This window comes from Callospermophilus lateralis, chromosome 8, assembly GCF_048772815.1.
Source record: "Callospermophilus lateralis isolate mCalLat2 chromosome 8, mCalLat2.hap1, whole genome shotgun sequence".
NCBI lineage: Eukaryota > Metazoa > Chordata > Mammalia > Rodentia > Sciuridae > Callospermophilus > Callospermophilus lateralis.
Window position 1 is genome coordinate 101,969,554 of NC_135312.1, and position 26,859 is coordinate 101,996,412.

The following is a 26,859-nucleotide window of genomic DNA, read 5'->3' on the forward strand; positions in this document are numbered from 1 at the left end:
TATTCTCATTGTGAAAATATTACTAGATATTACTCAGCAGCTGAACATTTAAAAAACACTTCTTTCATACTATTAAGTTATTTATATTACCACACTGAATCCCTCTTGCCTTTCAACTCTGTGCTTTCTCCTGTGGTGCTAACAACATCTGTTAATGGCACCAACATCCTCTCATTACCCAAATCTAAAACTTCAGAATATTCTAGGGTCTCCCTTCTCCAAGTTCCATACATGGAGTCTGTGAATAGGTGTTTATTTTTATTTATTTATTTTTTCAGTGATGCAGTCTGCAACACATTTCTCCTCAGCAAATTACCAGTTGCAATCCTCTCCAAAGGAAGAAACTGAGACACCAGATAGGTGAACATTTTAATTAGTTGCTCTTTTTTTCTGTTAATTATACATTCACTACATTTCTTGCCTCTGTTGCCTCTTTTTTAACTACTGCTTCCTTAGATATTACTCTTATTGATATTGCCAAAATTTATTCAGTAATGCTCTAATCAGTACCTTAATGTCATTCTCTGCACTCATACTATGTGCTGCTATTAGCTTCATGCTTCTGAATCTTACTACACAGAGCCCATTGCCCCAAATTTCTACAGATATCCCTCCACTGGCAAAATTGTATCTAAGTGGCTTAGCTTGGCACTTAATGACCTTCTGTGATCTACCCAACCCTAATTCCTAAACATACATCATAAGGTAGTCAGTCATTCAACAGATAATTACTGAGTTCTTATTACACATCTGATATTGTGTCCAGTAAAGCCAAAATGATTTTTTGGTCTTGATTACCAAATCACTGTGGAATACCTTTCTTTACTTATGCTGAAATGTATTGAATGGGAGAAAATTTGATTATTTTATAATGATCATCAGATGATCAAATCATCAAATATCAGAAAATAATAAAAACATGTAGACAAATATGTACACTAGAAGTACATGTTTTGTTTTAATAGTTTACATAGAATGAGATTCAAATAATCTTTCTATGATCTTCTAATACTTGACTATCCAGTTTCAAGGGAACACCTTTTATACTTGCTAGACTGTACAGACTTGCTAAATGTCATTTAACTAGAAAGAGAAATTAAAAGTTATTTTTAGAAATAGCTTACCAGGATACACAAGGTTGTCTGTGTTTCTTTGAGTCCGGCCTATCAGAACGGTCGTAAGATTTACTGTGGGTTTCTTAAGTGTGTTAGGTTTCTTCAGCAATTTTACTTGCTTCTGAGACTTGACAACATTTGCCAGACCTTCAGACAACAATCGATCTATATACCAAGTTAAGTTAGATAGGGCAGCTTGAGTTTTTATTTCAATTATTGATTCCACAAATTCTGTCAGACCTTTCTGAGGAAGCTGATTTTGTGGCAGAGAACCTTTTATCCACTTAAGTACAGCAGCATTCTGTTCTGATGCGCTTGTTGGAGCATTACAACACATGGTAAAAAATTCATGGAGAGTTTTGTTAAGCAAAGAGAAATTAGTTGAAAGATGAATGGATTTTGCTTCCAGGGCCTTAAATCTGGAATTTAACACTTGTAGTTGAAGAGCTTGGTCTCTCTCATTTGCAGTCATACTGCCTTTTTTAAGTGAAATATAATAAGGAATGAGTGTCTGACTCACTTTAGATTCAATGCTTTGCAATCGAGTTTCAAAGTTTTTATAAATCTTGGTGGCTGAGAGTATATTTTCTTCTAAATGACTCATGTTTTGCTGATATTTCATCACTTGGTAAATGGTTTCATTGAACATTTGATAAATATTTTGAAAATTGAACTGATATGCTTTCTTATCTTTAGGAATAGCTGCAAGGGCCTTGGCAACTTGCAAAACAAAATTATATCTCTGACTGTCATTGACCAAAATTTGAATAGAATCATTTAAACGTTGGAACTGAGGAATAAATCTCATAATGGTTTCCATGTTTTGGTTACATTTGTGGTGGACTTCAGGATTATACTTAATAGTACTTAAAGTTTCTTTTAGCACATAGTTATCTTGAACAAAATCAATGGCATTATTTATAATAGTTGTTGTCTTATTCAGGCCATCTTCCATTTCAAAGGCAAATTCATGAATGCGTTGTTCTAAGGCATTTTCACGACTCTGTACCTCATTTCTCAGTAAATTGTGTCTTTTTGTAAGTTCTTTGATCAGAAAATGTAGACTGTTGACAGCACTTATCAGACTTTCCACCTTTTTCCTTGTAACTACTACTTCTTTGGGTTGCTCTAATGTCACTGTCTGTTTGAGTGATGCTCCCTGCTCAAGCAAGGGTTGAAGGATCTCCATGTCATATGTCAAATCGTTTAGTTGCTCACTCATTTTATCCATCTTGCTCTCCATTGGAAAGAGAACCTCAGCCAATGTTTGGTTTAACACATGTAAATTCTCTTCTGTGTCTTTAAGTTGAAATTTAAAATCATTTCTGCACTTAGATAGCATGTCTTCGCATTCAACCCTGACAGATTCCTTCTCCATCCCCAAACTGATAGTGAGATTGTTAATCTTACTCTCTTGGATGTGCAAATCATCAAACAACTGCAGCATCATCAAACCTTGCTTGTTTATCTTTTCATGTAGAATAGATACGTATTTAGTGACATTATTGCTGATGGATTCAGCAGCTGTAGCATTCTTCTGGTCTGACACTTGTTCATTTGATAAAAGCTGCTCATGTACTTCCTTCATTTTGGAAAGAGTTTTATTGAGGGATTCATAGTACAGAATGCCCCTTGAGTGTTCCTGTTCTAGAGCACCTTGTAAATGAGCCTGCTTTGCTTCTAGTTCTTTAATAGGCTTCTCACACGTAGAAGTCATTTCTTGTCTGATATTCACAATGTGATTCTTTAGATCTACTATATCAGTCAATGTGGGCCTGTTTTCTTGCATTAAAATAGACTTTTGTTGGACTGTTATTGAAACCACAGATGCATTAACTTGTTGAATTATATGCCTGGTGTTTTCAAGGTCCTCTGACAAACTCGACACAGTCTTGAAGAGCTGTGCGACAGTCTCTTGCATGTCATTTTGAAAGACTTTAAATTGTTCTCTTACTATGTCCTTTACTAGATCATTAATGCTTTTGGATTTTAGACCTAAAGACAAAGATAACAAATGATAAAAAATACATGATTTTAATTATGAGAGGCTAGATATATTTAAAAGGTAGATGTTTGAAACTATTAATAACATGAACTAGTGAAAATAATACTCTAATATATTTACTTACAACATTTTAAAAACTACGATTTATAGGAGACAATCACCTTGTTGATTGATGAATCTGATTGGAGAAATAAAGTGTAATGTAGAACATGCTAGAACCATAAATCTAAGGTTCTATAGACAAAAGACATGAAGGAACTACTGTTGGCTTCAGTAATAGACATTACTATGCAATAATCTGGGTCTAGTCCCGAATGAAAATAAATGGCTTTGATATTTTTGCCTTTGCAAATAATACCCATTGTTAGCTGATGAGTGTGTTATTAGATTTCTGGTAATGGGGTTCAGAGCTTATGTTTTGAATTCATAAACACTGTAAATCTGCTCTAGTAAAGAAATTTAATGAACTGAAAAAAAAAGATGAATTCGCATTCACAGGAGTCAACATGGTTCACAGTAACAATAAAAAAGTAAAATAAGAGGTTTGATGATCACAAAACAATTCAATTGTAAATCCAAACAAGAATTCAAGATATGCTTAATTTTCATAATATGACTTACATTTTAACAGAAACAGAGGAGGAAACTTCCTGCTAATGACTACATACTAGTGTCTCCAATATGAGAAAGCATAGGCTAATTATAAACCAAGATTGTGGTAAGTTTGAAAAGTAGTATTAAGAAAGACATAGAAAATGAAAAGAATGAAAAGTATATTATATAGATTATTATAAATGACAAATAGAAAATGAATATTTAAAACTGCAACAAAATTCTACTGTTTCATTCAGAAACAAATATATATATATATATATAAACTGGGTTAAGGACATAACTAATCCCTTCTATTGAGTTTATTTCCTGTATTAGTTTCTTTCCTGTGCCAGATTTTTTTTAAGTAGGTTAGTGGGTTACAAAAAGCTGTTTATGATAACCAAATTTTATAGTATCTAGCTATTTAGCAATGTAAATGTAAGATCTGTCCATTCAAATTCAAAAACACCAAAGGCCATACAACAAGATACAAGCAACATAATACTTAGGATTTTCAAAAGGAAAATCAGTGCAGTGGGATATTGCCATTTGAGTTATGGCTATTAAGTAGCCTATATAGGATATATGATAGGATAAAAAATGAGTGTAGGCTCTTTATTTATTTATTTTATAAGCATGTTTTCAAAAGTATTTAGTATGCATGAGAGACTTACATGAAAATTATTGTGAAAGAGAAATTATTAAAAAATAGAATGAAGGGCTGGGGATGTGGCTCAAGTGGTAGCGCGCTCGCCTGGCATGCGTGCAGCCCGGGTTCGATCCTTAGCACCACATACAAAGATGTTGTGTCCGCCGAGAACTAAAAAATAAATATAAAAAAATTCTCTCTCTCTCTCTCTCTCTCTCACTCACTCTTTCTTTAAAAAAAAATAGAATGAAGTGTTGCTTTAACATCTTGCTGTCAATGAATCTAGTACAAAGATAAAGCTGTAAAAGTAGATAGTTTTTACATGGACAAAAATGACCTAGTAAATCCTATGTTTTATGATTGATGTTGCTAAAATGAGAAAAAAAATTACATTTTCTAAACCTAGTGGAAACTTAAATAAATTGTGAAGTTCAAAAAGTATAGAAAACTCAGTCTGTATATAATAGGAACATTTTTTAAAATGTCAAATATGGAATAATAATAGTCAGTGACACACAATACCACAGAGTACTCAAGAATGAATAAATTCATTAGAAAAATGTAAATAACCACAATTAAGAGATGTTACACATAAAAATTCCTAGCTTTTGAATTGTAACAAAAGGTTTTAAAATATTTGTATTTTCTAAATTCAGACAGCCTTTAACCAATCACCATTTATTTGACAAATATTCTATATATATACATTCTGTATCCTATACCAAAAATAAAATTTAGAAAATTAGATTTTTTGTCTTAAAAACAGACTATATGAGCTTCCCCCAATGAGAGGTACTACTCCATAATGCAATTACTTTTGTAGCACTATCTACAGGTAATTAATTATCTCCTGTTAGTTAAACTTAATTTTAATTCTCATGATAGCAAAAAGAAAATGATGTAGTGCAATAAAGCATACATAAGGTTGGGGTTAACCCTTCTTTGAGTTTATAACCTCAGAATTTTAACAAAAGATGCTTTTCAAGATTGTAAAGATAAAATATAAGCTTTATTGAATTAATTAGTTGTAGATAATGACAATTAGGTATTTGACCTTGGGAAACAAAAACTACATGACCTGAAAGTCAGAATAAGAAATACAGATAAAAACAGTGTCAGATAAAATTCAGGTCAGAATCTTGGTCAAAGTAACTAGGAGAAATTATGAAATGAAAAATATGAGATGCCTTAGCCATAATTTTTTAAAAACTTTATAAAAAAATATATTGGAGAAAAGAGAAAATCACAGCAAGGTATGAAGAAAAAAAAAAAAAAAAAACAAACCTGAACAGATTATTAGCTTAAAACTTTGTTTCTGTTTCAGATTACATCTCCACAATTTGTTACAAAAAATATTTATGTAAATCTATTTTTGAAAAAATATGCCAAGGTGGCTTATGGTAATATCTATGTGGGAATATAATTTTGAACTCTTTTTGATTCTCTTTCTTATGACTTAAATGCTTCTACTTTCTTAAAAAATAATATTGTTTTTGGTGACTTAGATATATTTAATATCAGACATAATTGCATGCCCTTTCTGTGGTTGTGAACATAGGGTCTTTTCATAACATTCAGATAGGTTGTGAGGAGTTGAGACATTTGATTTTCAACAGTTTCTATGGTTACTAGCAGTTTAAGCACTGTTCTTAACCTTGGATGTGAAGTAAACAAAAGAGGAAGCTGTGGCAAGCTTGGCACCTTAGGGGTGGGTTTAGTCTTTGTTTCCTATAAGAATATTCATGAACTACAAGCCCTCTGGTCCTCATAATTAATGATTGTGCTAAGGACATAACTAATCTCTACTATTGAGTAGGGAGTTTTATTATTGTTGCTGTGAGTATGATTTTTCATGTGTCAGTTTTTTCCTGTGCCAGATTTTTTTAAATAGGTTAGTAGGTTACAAAAAGCCATTGACAAGCCTAAATCTCTTGGGTTGTGTTTACCAAATTTTGCTAATTTCATTACGATGGTTACAGTCAATCATATGCTGTTCCTTTTTGACTTCTTTCATTTTTATATTTTATTTTTATTTTTTGTTGTAGATACATACAATACCTTGTCTTATTTATTTATTTTTATGTGGTACTGGGGATTGAATTGCACCCAGTACCTCACATGTTCTAGGCAAGCGCTCTACCACTGAGTTACAAACCCAGCCCAACTTCTTTCTTGCGTTATCACTTCAGGGAGAAAAAATTCTTCTTATATGGTTTTAATTGGTAATTTTGGCCATACCAATTATGTAGGACAGGGTCTTCATTTCAGTAGCTGAATAACACTATTTACATGATTGAAAACATAATGGAGTCATGGTTGCTATTGAGCTGTAAAAGTGTCTTTCTTAGTGGATGATACATCAAATCTATAACTACTTAGTTTTTTTTTTCTTAAATATGAACCACAAGAGAGAAAAAATAAATAAATTGTATAGAAATAGGGGTATCCAGTGAGAAAGTTTTAATTAATAAAGCAAAGTCAACGTGAACACTAACCTTGAGACTTGGAAGCATACAATAAACCCAGTGCATTGGGATCCTCCTAGTAACCAAACTAATTGCCTGAAATATTCAAGTCTTACCAAAAGGTCAACTCCTCCTGATCCTCCACATATCAATTGAGATGGCTTCTCTTCCTAAATGCATTCCCTGACCCCTTACACTGGATTTGTTGCAAATCTCAAATGGTCCCATTGTACCCTGTGCATAACACTACTATGCTAATTACTATGTATATATAAGTCTTGATGGTAGACAGAAAGGTTCACACTCCTCTCCCCACAAGAGGTCCACATCCTAACTCACAGTGCTTATGAATATTACCTTACATGGCAAAAGGGACTTAGCAGACATGTTTAAGGATCTTAAGATTGTCTTTAGTCATTCAGATAGGTCTAATTTAATCACATCCATTCTTAAAATTGGAAGAGGAAGGCAGAAGAGTATATTGGGGAGGCATTATAAGGACACAACCCACTAGCTTTGAAGGTGGAGGGAGAAAGCTATGAGACAAGAAATGCAGTGGCCTCTAGAAAATGAGAATTGGCCTCAGTTCTCAGATCTCAAAAAAGCAGGAACCTCAGTCCAACAGCTGGGAGGAAATAAATTTATCCAACAAACTGAATTAACAGAAAATAGATTATCTATGCTATAGATTCTCCATAAAAGAGCACAGCATACTTCTAAGCGTATTGTTTTAAGAGCATAGATTTCAGACAAAACTTAATCCGATTTATATTGCAAATTTACTTTTCTGAACTGGAATGTTTTAGAATATACTGTATTGATTATAAACCATGACTTAGATAATTTCTGGGATAACCACTTCAGATTTATTCTCAATACTTCTGTCAATAATATTGAGACATCTGTGCATCTAGTTAACCTTGATAATCATTACCTCAGCACTGTCTTTATTCTTGAACTGGATATTACCAATGATGGATTTTAACCATAAAAAAAGACAATTAAGCTGTAACTAGGTACATAACATCAATCAACCATATGGAATATTCAAAGATTTGTGCACATAGTAAAAAATATTTTGATATAATATTTCAAGTAATTTCAGAAGTTGAGTGATTATAAAATATCTCATTAAAAAAATGTTGTAGACTTCCATATCACCCAGTCTACAGCAAAGATGCCAAAGTGACACAAGAAAAGATGAATCATTTTCCTTTTGTATGAACTGAAAGAGCCATTTATTTTAATTTTTTTACCTTTTAGAAAAGACTGAAATTCCCTGCCTTTATCTTCACTGATTTTCCTTTCTAGGGAAGAATATGTGTTCCTTATGTCATCCATAGCCAAAGAAATATTGTCAACTTTCTTCTGCAGAAGCATCACTTTCATGGATTGCTGGTTCATCTGGTCAGTCATTTTTTGTATTACTGCTGCATGTAGAAGAAGAGAAAATTGAAAGCATTAAAAATATGTATTTAACACCACTCAAATTTCATATTAGATTTAAAGATAATTCAAATAAATCACGTTTGCAATAATAAATTTGAAAATATAAGTAACTGGCTACATTCATTTACCAAAAGGCAGTCTGAATCTTGGCTATTTAAAGATAGATTTTTTAAAAGTATTATAATATCTGATTTCTAAAGTGTTTCAAATTTTCTTAAAATTTCTTTTTTTAAAAAAAACCTCTCATATAGTTATTGTCACATGGTCAAAAGATGACAAAAGTGAAGTTTGGAAGGCCAAAATAATTTTTTTTGAGATTGCAGAGCTAATGGCTCATCTTAGGCTTCACAATATGATGACCCACATCTTCTCATAGAGCTTTTAGCATCTTGTAAGAATGGGATCACACCATCTACAAAGAGTGATAATTTGATTTCTTTCTTACCTATTTGTATCCCTTTTATTTACTTCTCTTGTTGAATATTTCTAGCTAAAATCTCAAGTACTATATTGAACAGAAATGGTGAAATGGGACATCTATTATCTTATTCCTGATATCAGAGGAAATGCTTTCAACCTTTCCATATTCAGTATGATGTTGATTTGGGATTTATCCTATTAGTCTTTGTGAGGTAAGTTACTTCTTTTCTCAGTTTACTCATTGTTTTTACTGTTAATAAAGCTACAGCTTATAAACAAATTTAGCAAAGTAATAGGATAGAAAAATCAACATACAAAAATCAATAGCTTTTCTATACACCAACAATTAATTCACTGTAAAAGAAATCAGATAAACAATTTCATTCACAATAGTCTCCAAAAAAAAAAAAAATCCCACCTAGTAATAAGTGTAACAAAACCTCCACAAAGAAAAATCACAGAACACTCAACAAAGAAATAGAAGAAAACACTAAAAATGAAAGACCTCCCACATTCATGGATAGACAGAATTGATACTGTTAAAATGACCATATTACCAGAAGTGATCTACAGACTTAATACAATCTCCATCAAAGTAACAGTGATATTTTTCACAGAATTATAAGAAACAGTCCTAAAATTCATTTGGAAGAAAAAACCCAGAATAGACAAAGTAATTCTGAGAAAAAAGAACAACATTGGAGTCATCATAGTACCTGGTTTCAAATGATACTACAGAACTATAGTAACAAAAGCAACAATGGTATTTATATAAAAATAAACAGGAAAGCCAATAGAATACTATAGAAGATGCAGAGACAAACCTGCAGAGACAGTCACTCAATCCTTAACCAAGGTGATAAAAACATATATTGAGGAAAAGATAGTCTCTTTAACAAACAGCACTGGGAAAACTGCATGTCCATGTACAGAAGAAGGAAACTAGATCTCAATCTCTCACCCTGCACAAAAGTAACACAAAATGGGTCAAAAATCTAGGGATTGACCAGGAACTTTATGACAGCTTGAAGAAAACGTGGAGGCAATACTCTAACATAAGATGTAGGCAATGACTTCCTTAATAGTACTCCTAAAGTTTAGGAAATAATACCAAGAATTAATAAATGGGATTGCATCAAATTAAAAAGCTTCTACACAGCAAAGGAAACAAGAGCATGAAGAAACAGACTACTGAATGGGAGAAAATTTGGGGCAGCAAATCTTCTGACACAGGATTAATATTCAGAATATATAAAGAACTAAAAAAGTTACCATATAAAACAACAAAACAAACATTAATAACAACAAAAACCAGATAATCCAATTAATAAATGGTCAAATGAACTAAACAGACATTTTTCAAAGAAGAAATGCAAATGACCAACAAATGCAGGAAAAAGATGTTCAACATCTTTGGTAATTAGAGAAATGCAAATCAAAACAACAGTGAGATTTCTACTCATTCCAGTTAAAATGGCAATCATTAAAAATATAAATAAGAATATATGCCAATAAAAATGTTGGTAAAAAGAAACTCTTATATACTGTTGGCGGGAATGTAAATTAGTACATTCATTGTGGAAATTAGTTTGGATGTTCCTCAAAACACTAGAAATAGAATCACCATGGGACCAACCTATAACACGCCTAGGTATCTAACCAAGAGAATTAATGTCAGCATATCATAGAGATGCATGGGTATCAATGTTTATCACAGCAAAATTCACAAGATGAGTCATTAAACTATTATAGATATCCTTCAACAGATGAATGCATAAAGAAAATATGATCTATATACAAAATACCACTTTATGCAATCATAAGGAAGAAAATGTATCTTGTCATTTGCAGGAAAATGGATGGAACTGGAAAGCTTCATGTCAAGCAAAATACGACAGACTCAGAAAATAAAGTACTATATGTTTTCTCTCATATGTGAAATCTAGAGAGAAAAAAAAACAAGAAAAAGGATCTCATGAAAACAGAAGACAAACCAGTAGGGTAGAGAAAGGGGAGGGGGCAGGGTAGAGAAAGGGGAGGTAGTGGGAAATGAAATTAATCAAATTTTATTAAATGCATTATGAATGTGTCCCAATGAAACCCACCATTCTGTATAATTATTATGCACCAATAAAAAAATAAAGAAATCCAATGACCCAGCATACTGTTATATATATATATATCTATATAGATATATAGATATATATATATATAACTGTAGCTATATTCTGAGAATTTTATTGTTTACTGAGGCATTCCTGAATGAGATATGTAGATTTAAATTGGATCACTTTATACAGCAATGACATTTTCGATCCCTTTACATATAACTTTAATAATTCAAGGATTGGACAGTATTTTATAAAGCTACTGAATTCCAATCCCTATAATGCATTAGAAGACAGTTTTTAAGGCATATTCACCTGCATTCTTAAAGAGATTCCCCTTAAGTCACATTTCTCAATTTGACTGCCCTGTTATATGCCAAATCTCTGCCAAGCCCAGAGAAGAAATGTTAGCACCTACCTCCCTTATATTTTTTAGACTTAAATTTAAGCCCAAGAAATATGGTAAAACATTTATGATTAGAAGAATGAGAAAAAGTATAACATGCCAACTTTTGATCAACACAAGGTCCTTGGTATTTCTTAGTCATAATTGTTTTTCTTGACCAGTCAAGAACATTGCTGATCTCCTATCAACCAATGGAGGAAAGCTTTCCTTCTCTGATTCTAAAACGGGACGAAGTGTCTTCCCTTCTATGTCAAGATTCTTCCATGATTGCACTGTTTGGAGGATGAAGGTTTGAATTTATTTTAGAAATGTGTTCTTTTCCTTATAACTGCATATCACAGTACTTGTATTCTCCTTTTGTGTTTGCACACAATGCTTCAATAATTATTCTCCATCTTTTCACCCTAGAATCTGCAGCACATCCAGTTTCTCCCAACATCCAGCACCAATAGAAAAGGATTAAGGGGTATGTTAATGTGTCACCATCACACATTTGACAGCTGAGATTTCTTGTTTGGAAGTTGAAATAAGCCTTGTTGACAATAATTGGGTTAGAAATGATAGTAATTACAATCTATGACCTGGGTCACCACAGTCTTGCTGCTGCTGCTGCTGCTGCTGCTGCTGCTGCTGCTGCTGCTGTTGAGGCTGCTCAGCTGTTCCTCTGTCAATAGCTATGTGACTTTCAGCCTGGTTGCTGTGCATCAATTGCTGCTGTTCCTGAGCTAGATGGAAACAAAAAGAGAAGAGAGAGTGTTAAGCACTGGAACTGCCTCATTTTTTTTTCCCAGTCCTGAGCAATATTGTGGCTGACATTCATTTTCCTGGGTACTGAAGCGTGATGGTCTAGGATGATTGCAAGAGTAAACTGCCCCGCCCCCAGTCACAGGGCAGTGTGACACCACACTGGAATTGGAAATACACCACTCTAACTCTGCCTGGAAAAAAAAAATATTCATAATTCCTTTAAACAAAAAATGTATGGTGGGTTTTTTTAATTTGGGTGGGATGGGAGAAGGATGTAAACTGCCTGCAAAATTGGACTTTAAAATCTGCTGTATTAAAAGTACAGCAGCCTTATAAGTGGACCGCCACAAAGGCTAATCTTTTAATGGTAGAATTTCTGACCAGTGACTACTTGAAAGTAAGGGAGCACTACAGGTTCTTTCCTGGGGGGAGGAGATAGTTATTTAAATAATAGAACCAATTAAAAGTGTTCTTCCCAGATTTTAAAAAAGCACATAGTCTCTAATGGGCTAAAAGTAAAAGTAAACTTACAGGTACATCTCTAAGGTGCTAACCCATGATGCCAGTGAAATTTCAGAAGAATGGAAATTTTACTATCTACTCTTAAAGAATCCTATTTCCCATATATCTAGTGATATTTTCAGTGGTAGTGTGACTCTTCATTGAGAAAAACAATTTAGAGAGATTTTTAAAAAAATTTAAATACACTAAATAATGTATGTCTATAATTCATGGACTTTGAATGAACAAATTTATGCATTAAATTCTGCATATCAGACTTGTGCAAACAAGTGTTTGGTGTCTGCTAGGCTTCTTCCCATGTGAAATCATGTACCAGTGAAATTCTGCACCTCTGGCACATGTTAATTATGTTCCCTAAGGCATATGTGGCTATGACAATAATACTGAAGTTTTTTACTCCATAAAAAGAAATATAATAGACTTTGCAGTAATTTGGGTTAGTTGCTGTTGTTAGATTGAATTTTGCATTTCTTTTCTTCAGGGCATTGAGCTAAATTAATGGATTTTCATTCATGTCCACAGTTTTTGTTTTGATACTGCTTTCTTTTCCTTTCCTTTTGGCCTCTACTGTGTAATTTTTTATTTATTCAATGGTAGAAAAACAATGTGCTGTTTAGGGAGAAGTGTAATCATTTGGGCCTGAGGTAGGTGGGGAAAAGCATTAATCTCCTAAATCCTAGTGAATAAGGTTCTTATAACCTAAATACAAATTAGTTCATAAAAATAGGTCTATTAAATTATTGTATAAAATGTCTGTCATGGATCCTCCTTAGATGGTATAATAAGAGATTTTTTTTCCCCGTAAATTTATATCTGTCGACTCAAAAGTGTGCCTGGAGAGTAAAACAAAGGTCCTCAAATTGAATTCCCCAGTACCAACAGCTCCTGGAACTTTTGTACTTGCAGCTTCTATCCCCCTATCCCAAATTAATAATTTAAGAAACTCTGGGTTGGGCCTGCAGTCTGTGTTTTAACAAGCCCTCAGGGTGATTGTTACACATGCTCCACTGGAGTAAAGTGTCAAGATAAATCCTCCTTAGCAACTTCTCACCCCACTACCTTCAATGTTTCTCCAAGCAGACAGTGTTCAGGACACAAACTTGTAAGGATTGATAGCAGTAGGAACAGGTGGCTTACCAGGATGACCAAGGGCCTTTTCATGTTCTTACTCCTTAAATTTTGAGCTAGATGATAGGGACAACAAGTATTTAAATGCAGTACCTTAACATGGTGATAGGTTAATATTTTATTAAGACATAAAACATAATTATGGTGAAAACAAAATCTAGACCATTTTCAGGTATACAAAAAAGGTTACTGTTCAAATGTTCCTTTCTGTCAACTTTTGACATGTACTATGGTTTTTTCCCTTTGTTTTTACTAATCCTTTAGAGTACAGGCTTTTCACATGGATAGAACACCGAAGCAACTGTAATCTTTGAATCGCTGAGAGTATGCATGTTCTTCCATTTCCCCACCTAAGATTCTGGTCCAGTTTATCTACCCTAGAGAATTGAGTATGTGTGTACTTTATAAATTTTAATTTTACAGGCGATTCCAATGTGCAGCTCTGCTTAAGAGCTACCATATTTTGAAAAAAAAATTGCAAAGTATTCCAATTCTATTAAGTAAATTTAGTGTTATAAGGCAAAACATACAATCATTTTCTTATTAAAATTGCAATCCAGAAGTCAATCTTTATAGATTTATTTAAACAGCCTGCAAGTTGATAAACAGGGCACGTGTTAAAGACATGATTTATTAAAAATCATATAAACAAAAACCTGGAGTCTCCTACCATTCCATAAAAAGGGGGCCATTATCAGAAGTAAATGGCATGGGTAGAATATGGAGGCACTTTTCACAGCTTCTTATCCACCCCACCCCATGTAGACACACCCTTGTAAGAGGTGCTGCTGAGCTCAAAGCATATGGAACATGTTGTTCTACTCTGTCAGAAGTCACACCCAGAGTCCACTGACATCTTAGAAAGTCTCAGGGTTAAAAACAAACAAACAAACAAACAAACAAAAACCCTTTCTATCAAAAGTAAGGCTGTTGCTCCTCAGTTCCACCTAGAAGTATTCACATTCTCCCACAAATTCAAGATTCTGTTTAGCTAGTATGTATCAGTGTGGTCTATCAGCTATTGAAATATTGAAATACAGGTATACTTTTTGGAAAATAAGTAGTGATGATACCCAATAACTGATAAAATTAACTTAAAAATTATAATAGCAATTTGTTCCCTGTTAGTTGTGGATACATAGTAAAGGGTGTGTTTTGCAGGACACATGATGAAAGGAATTTCTATTGCAGCAACATCTGAGAACTATTTTTCAGAACTAGAAATTTGTTGGGTCCACATCATGCACTGCATAGGCTTTGTGAAATGTAGTGTTTTACTAGCATAACTGGTTTACCCTTACCTGTGACTTATGTAATTCTTAGAGCCAAGTCATTTGGTACTGACTTTGCTACTTAGAATGTTCTAATTGTCCTATCTGCAGGGTTTTCTTATATTTCTTCTTCAGGAATTTATAAAGAATTATCAAACCACTAAAAGGGACAAAAGTTTAAATTTTTTAAATAGTTCAGGTATCATGAGTGTGAATTTGTTGAATTTAAGAAAAGAAAGGTAGAAATTTTACCAGCTATGAATTTAGATTTGGATTTTTAGTCATACTATGCAAAAATCAAATTGAAACATTTTTCAGTCTGTACCATATCAAAATAAAAATCTCATATCAATATCAAAAGTAAATTAAATAAAAAACAAATTGTGTTTCTGGAATGAAAATTAACTTTTCAATAAAAATTATTGTATCATTTTCCCTTGTGAGTATTAAATTCAAATAATATTCCAAATGTATAAATCATTTAAAATTAAAATTACTGAACCAACTTTCATTTACATTGTATTGACTGCATTTACAGTGTATTGAAGTTCACTTGCAATAATTGATAATGAAGAGGAAAATATTAAAGAATGTTATGAAATTTGTAAAATTAAAATTTTAATGATAAAAGTTTTCATCAAAGCAAACCATTTAAAATAATAAACATTTCAAAAATAATTTATGAAAAATAAAAACAAAAAATAATACTTTATAAAAAATCACTTTAGTAAAAATAAAAACACTTAGGAAATAAAATCAAAATGTTAAACATTATTTATCTATATTTGAAGTAATAAACCATTTCAGAAAATATAAATATTAGGGAACTTACCTAATGTATTAATTCTGACATAGAGATATCATTGGAAATCATTTTTATGTTACTATACTTTATAAAGCATATATCTAAAAAATTAGAGAACAACTTCTTAGAAAACCTAAAAGTCAAATAAATAAAAATTTTAAATATTATTATACAACTTGAGTGCTTTTACACCTAAATGTTTTATATGTAATTTACATAAAATTTAAAAATCAAGAATTTGTATAAAATTAATAGTTTTCCTTATCTCAGGAAATTAGAAGGAAAAATAATCTTTAATACTATGTTAATATTATAGTCATACATATGAACACTAAAGTAAACAATGTTTCCATGAAAATTGTGCTCATGAAAATGTATTGAATTTTTTAAACAGAGATAATAGAATAGTACTGAGAAAGTAAGCCAAGTTTTTCAGACAAAATATTTTGAATTTTAAAAAATTTGAAACTACAGGTTGTTGTATTCAAACACCCCTGACTAAAACAATGATAAATGCATTTTCAAGTAAAAACCTGTAATTCTTTTCTAGATGAACTCCATATTTTCTGACATATATCAAATCAATGACAATAGGAATAAATACAGAAGAGAGAGAGATGAAAAGAAGAGCATATGCTACAGACTGAAATAATAAACACTGGGAGAATGTTTAGACTTTAATGGCAGCCTATGGATAAAAAGGCATTTTGTAAAACATTCCTTGTTGATCTCCCTTTGTTAAAATTTCATATACACTATGAAAATATTTATATTTGAAGCATATATATTCTACTTTATACACATATTTATATATGTTATTTAAGTTACATATATGTATATATTATGTGAAAACAAATATAATAATCAATAACATGTGAAAATGAACAGATTTACCTAATAAGTTATATAAAAATTAAATTTATTTGATAAAAGTAAAAAAGTCAATGTTCCTTGATTTACGTTGTCCTTAATTTGGCCAAAAATTTTTACAAAGCTCTATGATTAATTGAAATAGGAAATTCCTATAATAATTTTCATAATATAGTTAAGAATATAGATATTAAATATTTTAAAATGTAGCTTTTAAACTTTAGAAAAAATCGAATACAATTGCTTTTACTTTAGTAGTGCTTAATAGATAATTCAATAGAAAGACATCATTGATGATCATAGTAATTATTACATGTTTTAACTGAAGAAAATAAATAATGCATTCTTAATCTTTTATATATTGATCAATATTACTGAATTAGTGGGTAATGTTTGAATATGACCCCAGCCCCTTCCCACCTTATCCTCAAAATCAAGAGGCAGGTTGATTTTGCTTTTTTATTTTTTTCAGGAGCTCAAAAAACTTTGCTGAAAATGTATTATGAATATTAAAGCTTTCTTTTAAATTGCAATTTAATTTTTAAGGAAATCGTTTCACTTCATTTCAACTTTTGCAAAGTACTGGACATTGTGCATTTAATATGGAGACTATGACATTATGTTTTACTTAGAATTCCTCCAGGACTGGGGAAATTAGGTGTCTCTGTGTATCTCTCTTACATACACACAAACACACACCATATGTACAATGCACACATATGAGGAGGTAAAAGGAGTATTTTAAGTCTTCTCACGTCTTAGATGAGATTTGAGTAGAGTATTCCATCAAGTTATAGTTCTCTCTGAGTTACCCATTTCAGCAAGAACCTCAACATTCAGGAAGTCAGAACAAACCCAGATTAGAGGTAATGTATCAGGAAGAGACAGAAAGCAAATGAAGAGCATCAAGGTCTAGTTTACCACTAACCTTAGATTCAAAAGAATTCCAGATAAATCTCAAAAATGCTACTGTGTTATAAACAAGGTCATAGAATATGAATTGCTAGAGATGCTACTATATTATAAACAAGGTCATAGAAAGTGGCGTGCTAGAGAAAACCAGTACTTTCAAAATAGAAACTAAAAACATAAGAAAGAAATTTGAAAATCAGTGGCAAGTGTCGAAGGACAAAGTAAATGACAAACTATGAGAAATAAAAAGGAAAGAAATTGAAATGGATAAAAAATAACAAATAGGTTTATCAAAGGGAAGTCTGTAGTTTTCTTACACATTCTGATATTTGATGACTAATTCCTCTTTATGTAGATATACAATATATTTCTCAAATATTGGTGAAATTTTAAAAAGATTGATTTGAAAGAAAATTTAATTGGGAAATACTTGTAAATATTGATCAATAAAGGAATATAAGTGTGTGTGTGTGTGTGTGTGTGTGTGTGTGTGTGTGTGTGAAGCAGAAGAGAAAATGTTACTCCAAAATAAAGAAATAACCATTAAGCATCACACAAAGATCTTTGGGATCCAGATGTCACATGAACCTCTTTGCTCCTGAATTTATTGCATGGGATTCCTGCCAAGGCTGTTAAAAACTGGAAATACCTGTTTTACAAATTCAATAGTTCATGTTATCTTTTCCTAGCTCTGTTTGTCAACTGGAGTTCAATACTTGCATTCATCCTAATTTACTGCATGGGATTTAACTGGAGGCTGTGAAGAGCTGATAGGATCTCTGACAGGGGAGTCAGTTACTCTCCTGTAATAGACAGCCCAGTTTTGATTAATACTCTTATTTTTTTTTCATTTAGAAATCTTTCAGTCACCCCAAGTGTATTCTCTATCACAAGGACTGCCACAGATTCTAGATTTTCCAAGCAATCTATCTTTGCTTTCACCTAAAGACAGACCTTTGCTTTGTTTTTAGAATGCAGATTTCAAAGTCTCTTTTTCTTGGTCCTTTCTAAATGACAGGTGCAGAACAGAACACCATTTATTTAAATCGATAAACTTTTAAAGATCTTTGTGCACTTTAGGTTTTTTTTGTAAATGCAATAGAATTCTTAAATTGGACTCCTTCTGTCTTATCTGCTAATGTAACTGCTCTGTTTTTCTTCCTACAATGGAAACTCTGACCTTGGTGGATCAAAGACTTAGAGAATCAAGGTCAGCAAGTGTCAAGAGCAAGAGCAACAGCTTCCTTATTAGGTGCTTTTTTTTCCCCTTTTTAATTAGACAGGTTTTATTTGCAAGTTTTTTTTTTCTTCTTTCTTTCCAGGTCTCTGAGCCATATGGAGGAAGTCATTAATGGCAACTCAGTAATGAGAATGCTTGCTCTTTCTCCCTTAGCTCCAGAAAACCTTCCTGTGTGACTTGACAAGATAGATTTCCAGCTGATCCTGCAATATCAAGTGAATATTTGTATGGTGAATATTTAGTAAATATATAAAGATAGTTAAATTTAAGCAGGTGGCATGGTGCAACAAAGACTTAAGGAACAGTGTTCTTTAACTTAATATAACAATTTTATTAAGCAAGATGCTGAAAGAAGGAAATGTTCTTTCTAAAAAAGAAAATGTTGGGCTGGGAATGTGGCTCAAGCGGCATTGCACTCACCTGGCACGTGCCGTACGCTTGGTTCGATCCTCAGCACCACATAAAAAATAAAATAAAGATGTTGTGTCCACCAAAAACTAAAAAAAAAAAAAAAAAAAAAAAAAATCTCTCTCTTTAAAAAAAATGTTAAAGACTACTGAAAAGAACTAGATAAGTGATGAGAATGCTTATGATAAGTGAAAAGAAATAAAGGCTTTCCCTCTTTCAATTTTGTAATTTTCAAATTATTTAAATTACATTTTAAAATAGTTGTACTGCAGAGGACCCCATATTGAAAATGTTGGTCTCAGCAGTTGGTTCATTAACTTGTTGAATTATTTCACAGGATTGTAAAATGAAATATTTATCATATATTGATAATAGAAATCTGGTAGGAATCAGTTAACCAATAGCTGTGTATCTGTGCATGCACATATCTTTTTAGCATTCATAATATCTGTGATAAATTTCACAAAACATAACCTTATAAAACATCTTTCCCTGAGTAACAGGGGCTGAGGTTATGGCTCAGTCAAAGAGTACTCGCCTAGCATGTGTGGAGGCACTGGGTTTGATCCTCAGCACCACATAAAAATAGATAAATAAATAAAGGTATTGTGTCCATCTACAATTTAAAAATATTTTTAAAAAAGAAAATCTGAGTAAAATAGACTATTTTTTAACAGATGTGCAAAAAAATTCTTCATTTTCTTTAATCTAACATTATTTGAACTTAATTTTCTTTCCTTTGTGTCATTTAGAGCAAGTTGTAATTTTCTTGTTACACTCAGAATATTTTAGAGACATCTGCTGGAAAGGTGCATAATTGCAAATTTTATAAAATAGGCTTAACTGGTATTTTTCTACTGACATTTCAAAAAATGTCTTGAATATTATACCATGAAATTAGGCAAAATCCTGTAACCCTCAAAAGATACATCAAATGTAAAATCTCTCAAAACAATTATTTGGACTTAAAGATCCTTTCTCCTAGCCAATAAAAGTCTACTTGAACTTCCTAAGAATTGGTTCCTTTTGATAGTGTAAGTAATATTTTTAATAAGATATCCTATAACTATACTACTATTTTGATTATCTGAACTGCAGTACAAGTGTGTGTGTGACGGATCAGTGTATTGTGGAATAAGCCACCAATGGCATGCCTCATGAATTTTGATGCCTTAATAATGACCTGAAGAAGATCTAAAAAAGAGTGGGAGAAAGAAGAAAGAGGTAGAAAAGTGAGGGAAAGAAGAAAAAGGGTGTCTAGTTGCTAACAACACCATTTTATTACAATTTATTGATACTTATTGTAAATTTAATAGTCCCTATTGCAATCTAAATTAAAAGGAAACTGTTCTTTTTAATGTTCTGGAATTAATTTTGTTTGTGAGGAGGAAACTTGTTGAGGAAGGAAGAATTTGTAAGGTGAATATACTACCTTACAGACTTTCTGAGGAAAAAAATCTCCTGACGCTGTGAGGAACCAGTTCTGAAATGACTGTCATGGTGGCTGCATTTTCAGGTTATTCCACACCCTTGAGGGTTCAGAAAGAGGTTTGAAGAATACATCAGCCAAACTGATTATCCTTGCCATATTTGAGCCAGCCTGTCACATGAGACAACATATGACAGTGTTGTCAAACACTGGTTTTTTCTTCTGGGGGACAATTTTTCTTTACTGTCTGAGAATAAAAGGCTGGTGGCACATTTATCAAGTGTGATAGAAAGGGTGTGAGGGGATGGCACGGGTACTTGGCATATAATTGGGTAGTCAGAAGGGGAAAAAGTGTCTAAATCCCTAGGCTAGAGATAATGAAGAACTGGTCTGGGGAAAACTTACACAATAGTTCTTGGTATCAACAGTGCCTCTATTGCACTGATAAAAAAAACTCAAGTCTTTATGGACTGCAATAAAAGTGAAGAGAAGAATGGTATGAAGTAATAGAACATTCTTTTGGAATCAAAGTTATCTTAGAATTCTCTGACATCATGACACACTGGGTATTCCTGCCTTCAGAGAATTATTTCCACCAAGATTCCAATAGAAAAGAGATCTTTCCACAACAACTTGATCAGTGGATAGCTGAATTATGAGTAGTTCTAACTATATGATTGTGACAGGAATTCATAAGCAAAATATTTTGGGATACTTTTGTCAATGTGAATTAAGGCAACAATTTGTAATTTTGTATTAAAAATATTCACAAGTTGTTTTTAATTAGAATACAAAATGTCACTAAACAATAAAATTCACTTAAGATATCTGATGTAATACTTTGACAAATGGAAATAGTAGTACATAGTAGATATTTAAAATTGTCAACTAGACTTTGTTTCTGTGTGTATATTTACAATCTGTGGATTTGTTTTTTTCTCCATTGTGGATGTAGTTCACCATAGTGATTAAGAATTATTCACCAAGGGCTGGGGCTTGGTGGTAGGATGGTAAAGTGCATGCCTAGCATGCCAGATCCTGGGATCCATCCAGAGCACTGTGGGGTGGGAGCAGGGAGAATCAATTTTCAGGTACACAAGGCTGAAGCAGGGAGTAATTGCAATCCTCAGCAGTTAGAGCCTGTGATATTGTTTGACCTGAAGACTTTGTTCCCTGCCACATATCTACATTCAGCCCTTATACAGCAAGGTGTATAATGACATCTCAAATGTCTAGAGAGGCATTCTTCAATCAAACACTTGAATCTTCACGTGTTTATCATTCCTCAAATATCCTTTCTTATATAAAAAGATAAATATAAACCTGAGAAATGTGATTCTAAATACTGTCTAGAATTTTTATTCATCTGTAAAAGATAAACAAGAACAAATATATTTTACCATTGTGAATATATGTCTCATGGAAATCAGAAGTCCTCTGAAAACAGGGTATATTTGGGTCTTTTCAGAATATGCTTTATTATCTCATATTCAGATATTTTCAGTATAGATCATATTCTCTTTAAATTTTTAAAATATTTTTTTAGTTGTAGACAGACACAATACCTCTATTTGTTTTTATGTGGTACTGAGGATTGAACCTAGTACCTCATACATGCAAGGCAAACACTCTTCCAACTGAGCTACAACCCCAGTGCCTTCTTTAAAATTTTATTCTATCTGATTATAAATGAGTACATGTTCATGCTGTGGTCTGAAAATGTATTGATTTTTCTATCATCTCTGAAATTCAGGCCAGACCCAGAATAAATAGCATTACAGAGAAATTTGCCTACAGATTTTCATTGTACAGCTAGCAAAACCATCTATAATATCCCTAACTAAATTGCAAGATTCCTAGAGCTCTTGTATTATAATTTTCTTTCTCTTAATGTGAATCATAATGGTTTCTCCACACTTACATTAATTTTTAATCACAGTCTCTTACAATGTTGATTGAATTCCCCACCACTGCTAATGGCCTTTCTTGTAATATTCATTCATTTAAAATATGTATGCCGATGCCATATCTTATTTTTCAAAGGCAACCTGTTTAAAGCCAAAAGCAAAATAATAGTCACATGGATGTTAGGCCACAGCAGGTTACCATGTGTTTGATCAGCTTTGCCACCAGAAAATCCTTAAAATCTCAGTTGAAAAAATTTGCTCTATTAGGATTAAACAGAAGAATTATTCATATAGTTGATATATTCTTTAATTTGGAATTTCATTCATATATGCACTATTTCAAATAAGCTGAGACAAAGCTAGATGTTATTCTTATTTATACCTACAGTCACTTCTAATAATTACTTAACAACATAAAATGAATATTCTTGATATCATAGTGTGCTATATTTTGTAGCACATATTTTTCTAGTGTTAAGAAAAAATAAGATATTTAGTAAGATCTTCATTTACTCATCATATAAAGCCAACATGGAAATGGAGGGAGAAACTAAAGGATAGTTTAAGATTTTAGGGTGGTATCAATAGCTATCAAGTCAGAAATTTTTAAAAAATAATAGTCCTAATAGTTTGACTATATGTTTATTTACCCTCATTCAAAAGGGAAAAAATAATTATTTTCTTCTATAAAATCATTCATCAATTTTTCAGACTTTATATGCTTTTAATTGTTATTATGAAATTAATAACAGAGTGTACCTTTTAGCTGACATTTTGGTCCACTGTATCCAGGACAGCACTTCCATTCCAATGAGGTAACAATTTTATGTTGCATCCTATAGACAGGATTAGTTCTCTGCTGAGATCTAGAGGGGAGAGAAATTGTAGGAAAATAGGTTATTTGTCTCATATTATCAGTAGGAATTATAAGTATAAAGCATTTGAAACAATGCCTGATATATAATAAGCATTTTGTGTTAGCTGTTATAATCACGATCTTCAGCATCAATTTTATATCTGAAACTGCCAAACTTAGATTTCTTTGAATACACTACAAAAAACATTAGTGGTTATACTTTTGATATTTTTAATTTCTGTCATTACATTTTCTAAAGATATTTCAGCTTTTCCTTTAATAATGTTTTTTAGTTAAGTCAATATTAGAACTTATTTTAATTTCAAATTTTGGAGAGTTATATAGGAATAACCTACTTTATTTCAATTCTATTATTTCCTATATTGTTTCAGGGGAAAAGATCCTCATTTCTTCTAGAAGAATATCAAGCAACTTGAAACGAATTGGATACTAGAGATCTAATTGTCTCATTCAATCTCTATTTTCTCTCCTCCCAGTTTTAAAATTATACTATCTACTATTTCTGCCATACAGTATTTCAGAAAGAAAGTGAGGGAGGGAGACAAAGTGTCTAATGTGCAAAAATATTATTTCTGAGATAAAATCATGGAAGAAAATTAATGTTGTAATCTTTCAATACAACAATCACTCTATAGTTAGTGAATGGTTACTAAATTACTAAATTGCAGACTATATGTCTGTAAACATAAGTCATAAAATCAATTTGGCCACATTATTCTTATCCATGACTCTTATACATAGATGATATTTATCAAATGGGTCTATGAAATAGTCACACATTTTCTTGCCCAAACCTCATATTATTTTTATGATGAAAATACTATTGTCTTGATTTGCTGATGAGGAACCTCAAAACAGAGAGATAAAATAACTTGCTCAGAGTCCCACATTTAAAAGTGATAGAACTGGAATTTTAACCCATGTTGTGTGGGCCAGGCTTACACCCTCAAATTTGTCAGCTACTATCCATGAGCGTGAGAAGCCCTTGGATATGTGGATGATAGCACATTCTAATAGACTGAGCTTTCAGTGACTGTGGTTTTGGTTTCTGTTACAATGTGCAGGTAACTCTAAGTGTCCAAGGTTATTCCTCAATTATAAAGGGAGTTATAAGATTTATTTCCATCTCTAAAATTTCAATAAATTATAGTTAGTAAATAATTCTGTTCTGTGAAATACCATATCCAGTCCAACAACTACAGCTAAATTAAAAGTGAGCCAGTTTGGAAATGGGCTTTGTTCAAAGTTTGTAGGGAGGGGCTCACACAATTAGTTGAATCACCATTGGGTTTGATTTGCCTGATTTGGAAAACTGAGTATTTGTTGTATGTAACTCAGATATAATAACAGGAAAGGTGACAAATACGTTTAAGTACTGAAATAGTGAACGAATGGAGAGATCCATTCAAAAGTACAAAAAAGATAAGAATAAAAATAAGTATTTCCGGCTTATTTAAAGAGAAAAAAATAACAAAGAGCTCACCTTGAACCCAGAAGGACAATATGATAGGGGTTACAGTGGTAATATTTTCATTACTGAAAAATTAACAATGCATTCTTTGTGTCTTATGTTCACAAGAAAATTATCACAAAGTGAGTAAATGCTGAAGGCAGAACTGGAGCTCAGCTCTTTCAAATCCCTAAGATGTGCTTAGTTCTCTGGACCATGAACCTTAGCTATCCCCCATGGGAGTAAGAAACACCTTGATTTTATGTACCCTTACTGTGCATTGTTCCAGATTGCTGATGTGTCAGATTCATTTCCTGAGTTATTTGTATCACAATCTGCATAACATTAGCCATCATGGCCTGAATAGCAATTCAATTTTTTATTGCAGGCTCTTCAGGAGCATCTCCAGCTGAGCTACTGTGACTACATGAATTCAGAGAATTTATCAAGTGCTCAGCCCTACATTTTAGGGCAATGACATAAATTAAAAAAAAAAAAACAACTAAATAACATGGGTCATTAAAATAGACACAAGAAGAAAGGCCCCACTTAACTGCTTTACCATACATAATTGCAATTGCTTTTTAAATTTTAGAATATGTGCCAAGTTACCATATTCATTGTATCATAGTCACCACTGCATTAATGTATATTCACAAGTATTCCATGGATCCTTATCTTAAACAAAAGACAGTGTAGAAATAATTTTTTAAAGTAATACTGGCACAATTTTTTTAAAGCTTTACATAATGGTCACAGCCCACTTCTTTTTACAAAATAACTTCACATAAAATCTGCAATGATTATGCAGTGAAATATGGTATGTACAGAATCCTCTCTGAGCTAGTATGAAGAAATAATAAATAAATCTTCAAAATTGGATTTTTATTTCATAAAGATAGCATTATTGGTCAGAATATAGAATGAAAGTGATATGACTATAAAAATAAAAAGAAGCGTGTTAACATTTATTAAATATTCACAGTGCACCGGGCACTAGGTCAAGTATATTACTGCATTATCTCATGTGATTTTAAAATCATATGACACAAGTATTATTAGGATCTGCATTTTAACTTACTGAAGGTCTAATGTGATGGCCTCCTTTGACCCTACTACACATATATGCATGAGATGACTAACTTTGCATAATCTCAGTCATAATGATAATAGCGTAAAAGCTGTGTTTTCAAGAAACATTACATACCTGTAGGGACAGGATCCAATGGTCCGGCTGCAGGGTCCTCTTCCCCCAGGAACATAAGTGACCTGGTTGTCCAGTATCACCGTGGGAGATAATCTGGTATGTACATAAGCACACCAGTTCCTAGGGGATAAATCAGTATCATTATAAAGATCACTGTTAGCAAGTATCCTTTCCATCAAAACTATATTCGTGTGCCTATATCTACTTCTGCAAGTATTGTAGTTTAGCTGTCTTAATGATGATATCTAGCTTTAAGATATGTAGATATTAGACAGAATAGACTGATTGCTACATTTCAGTACTGAGATAGGATATTCAGATCTAGGTCTATTAGTTTGGATAATGTGCAATAAGGGAGAATTAAATAAACTGAATAATGATAAAGAACAAAAATAGAAAAAAAAAAAAAACGCCTGTTATTAACAGAACGTATTTTTTTGTGTGTGTGGTACTAGGGACTGAACCCAGGGGAGCTCAACCACGGAGCCATATCCCCATCCCTTTTTAATATTTCATTTAGAGACAGGATTTGCTAAGTTGCTTAGGGCCTCACTACGTTGCTTAGGCTGGCTTTGAACTTTCAATCCTCCTGCCTCAGACTCCCAAGCCCTGGGATTACAGGCATATACTACTATATCCAGCTCAGAAGATGTTCTGATTGTAAAGAAAATACAATATTCTAGATGCAAACTATTATAATTAATAAGAGGTCTGCAGTGTACTCAAGTTTAATATAAAAATTCATAATAGCTAATCAATTTATTTCCCCCACGACTTGAAGATCAATTACATTTCTTTGTACCAACCACAAATTCAAAGAAGACATCATTTGCAATAGCAAAAAATAACAAGGATAATGAACTTCAGACTCAATT

General features: G+C 32.4%; 1 protein-coding gene across 2 annotated transcripts in view; it reads right to left on the reverse strand.

The window, feature by feature from the left end:
- The window catches only part of Mmrn1 (multimerin 1), a 52,861-nt gene that overhangs the window by 13,891 nt on the left and 12,111 nt on the right, over positions 1–26,859 (reverse strand). For both annotated transcript variants that reach the window (XM_076864794.2, XM_076864793.2), the window contains exons 2-6: positions 25,985–26,104; positions 23,210–23,316; positions 11,793–11,936; positions 8,085–8,258; positions 1,125–3,110 (exon numbers count right to left, since the gene is read on the reverse strand). In XM_076864794.2, coding sequence (XP_076720909.2) covers positions 1,125–3,110; positions 8,085–8,258; positions 11,793–11,936; positions 23,210–23,316; positions 25,985–26,104 — 2,531 coding nt within the window. The remainder of the gene's footprint in view (positions 1–1,124; positions 3,111–8,084; positions 8,259–11,792; positions 11,937–23,209; positions 23,317–25,984; positions 26,105–26,859) is intronic.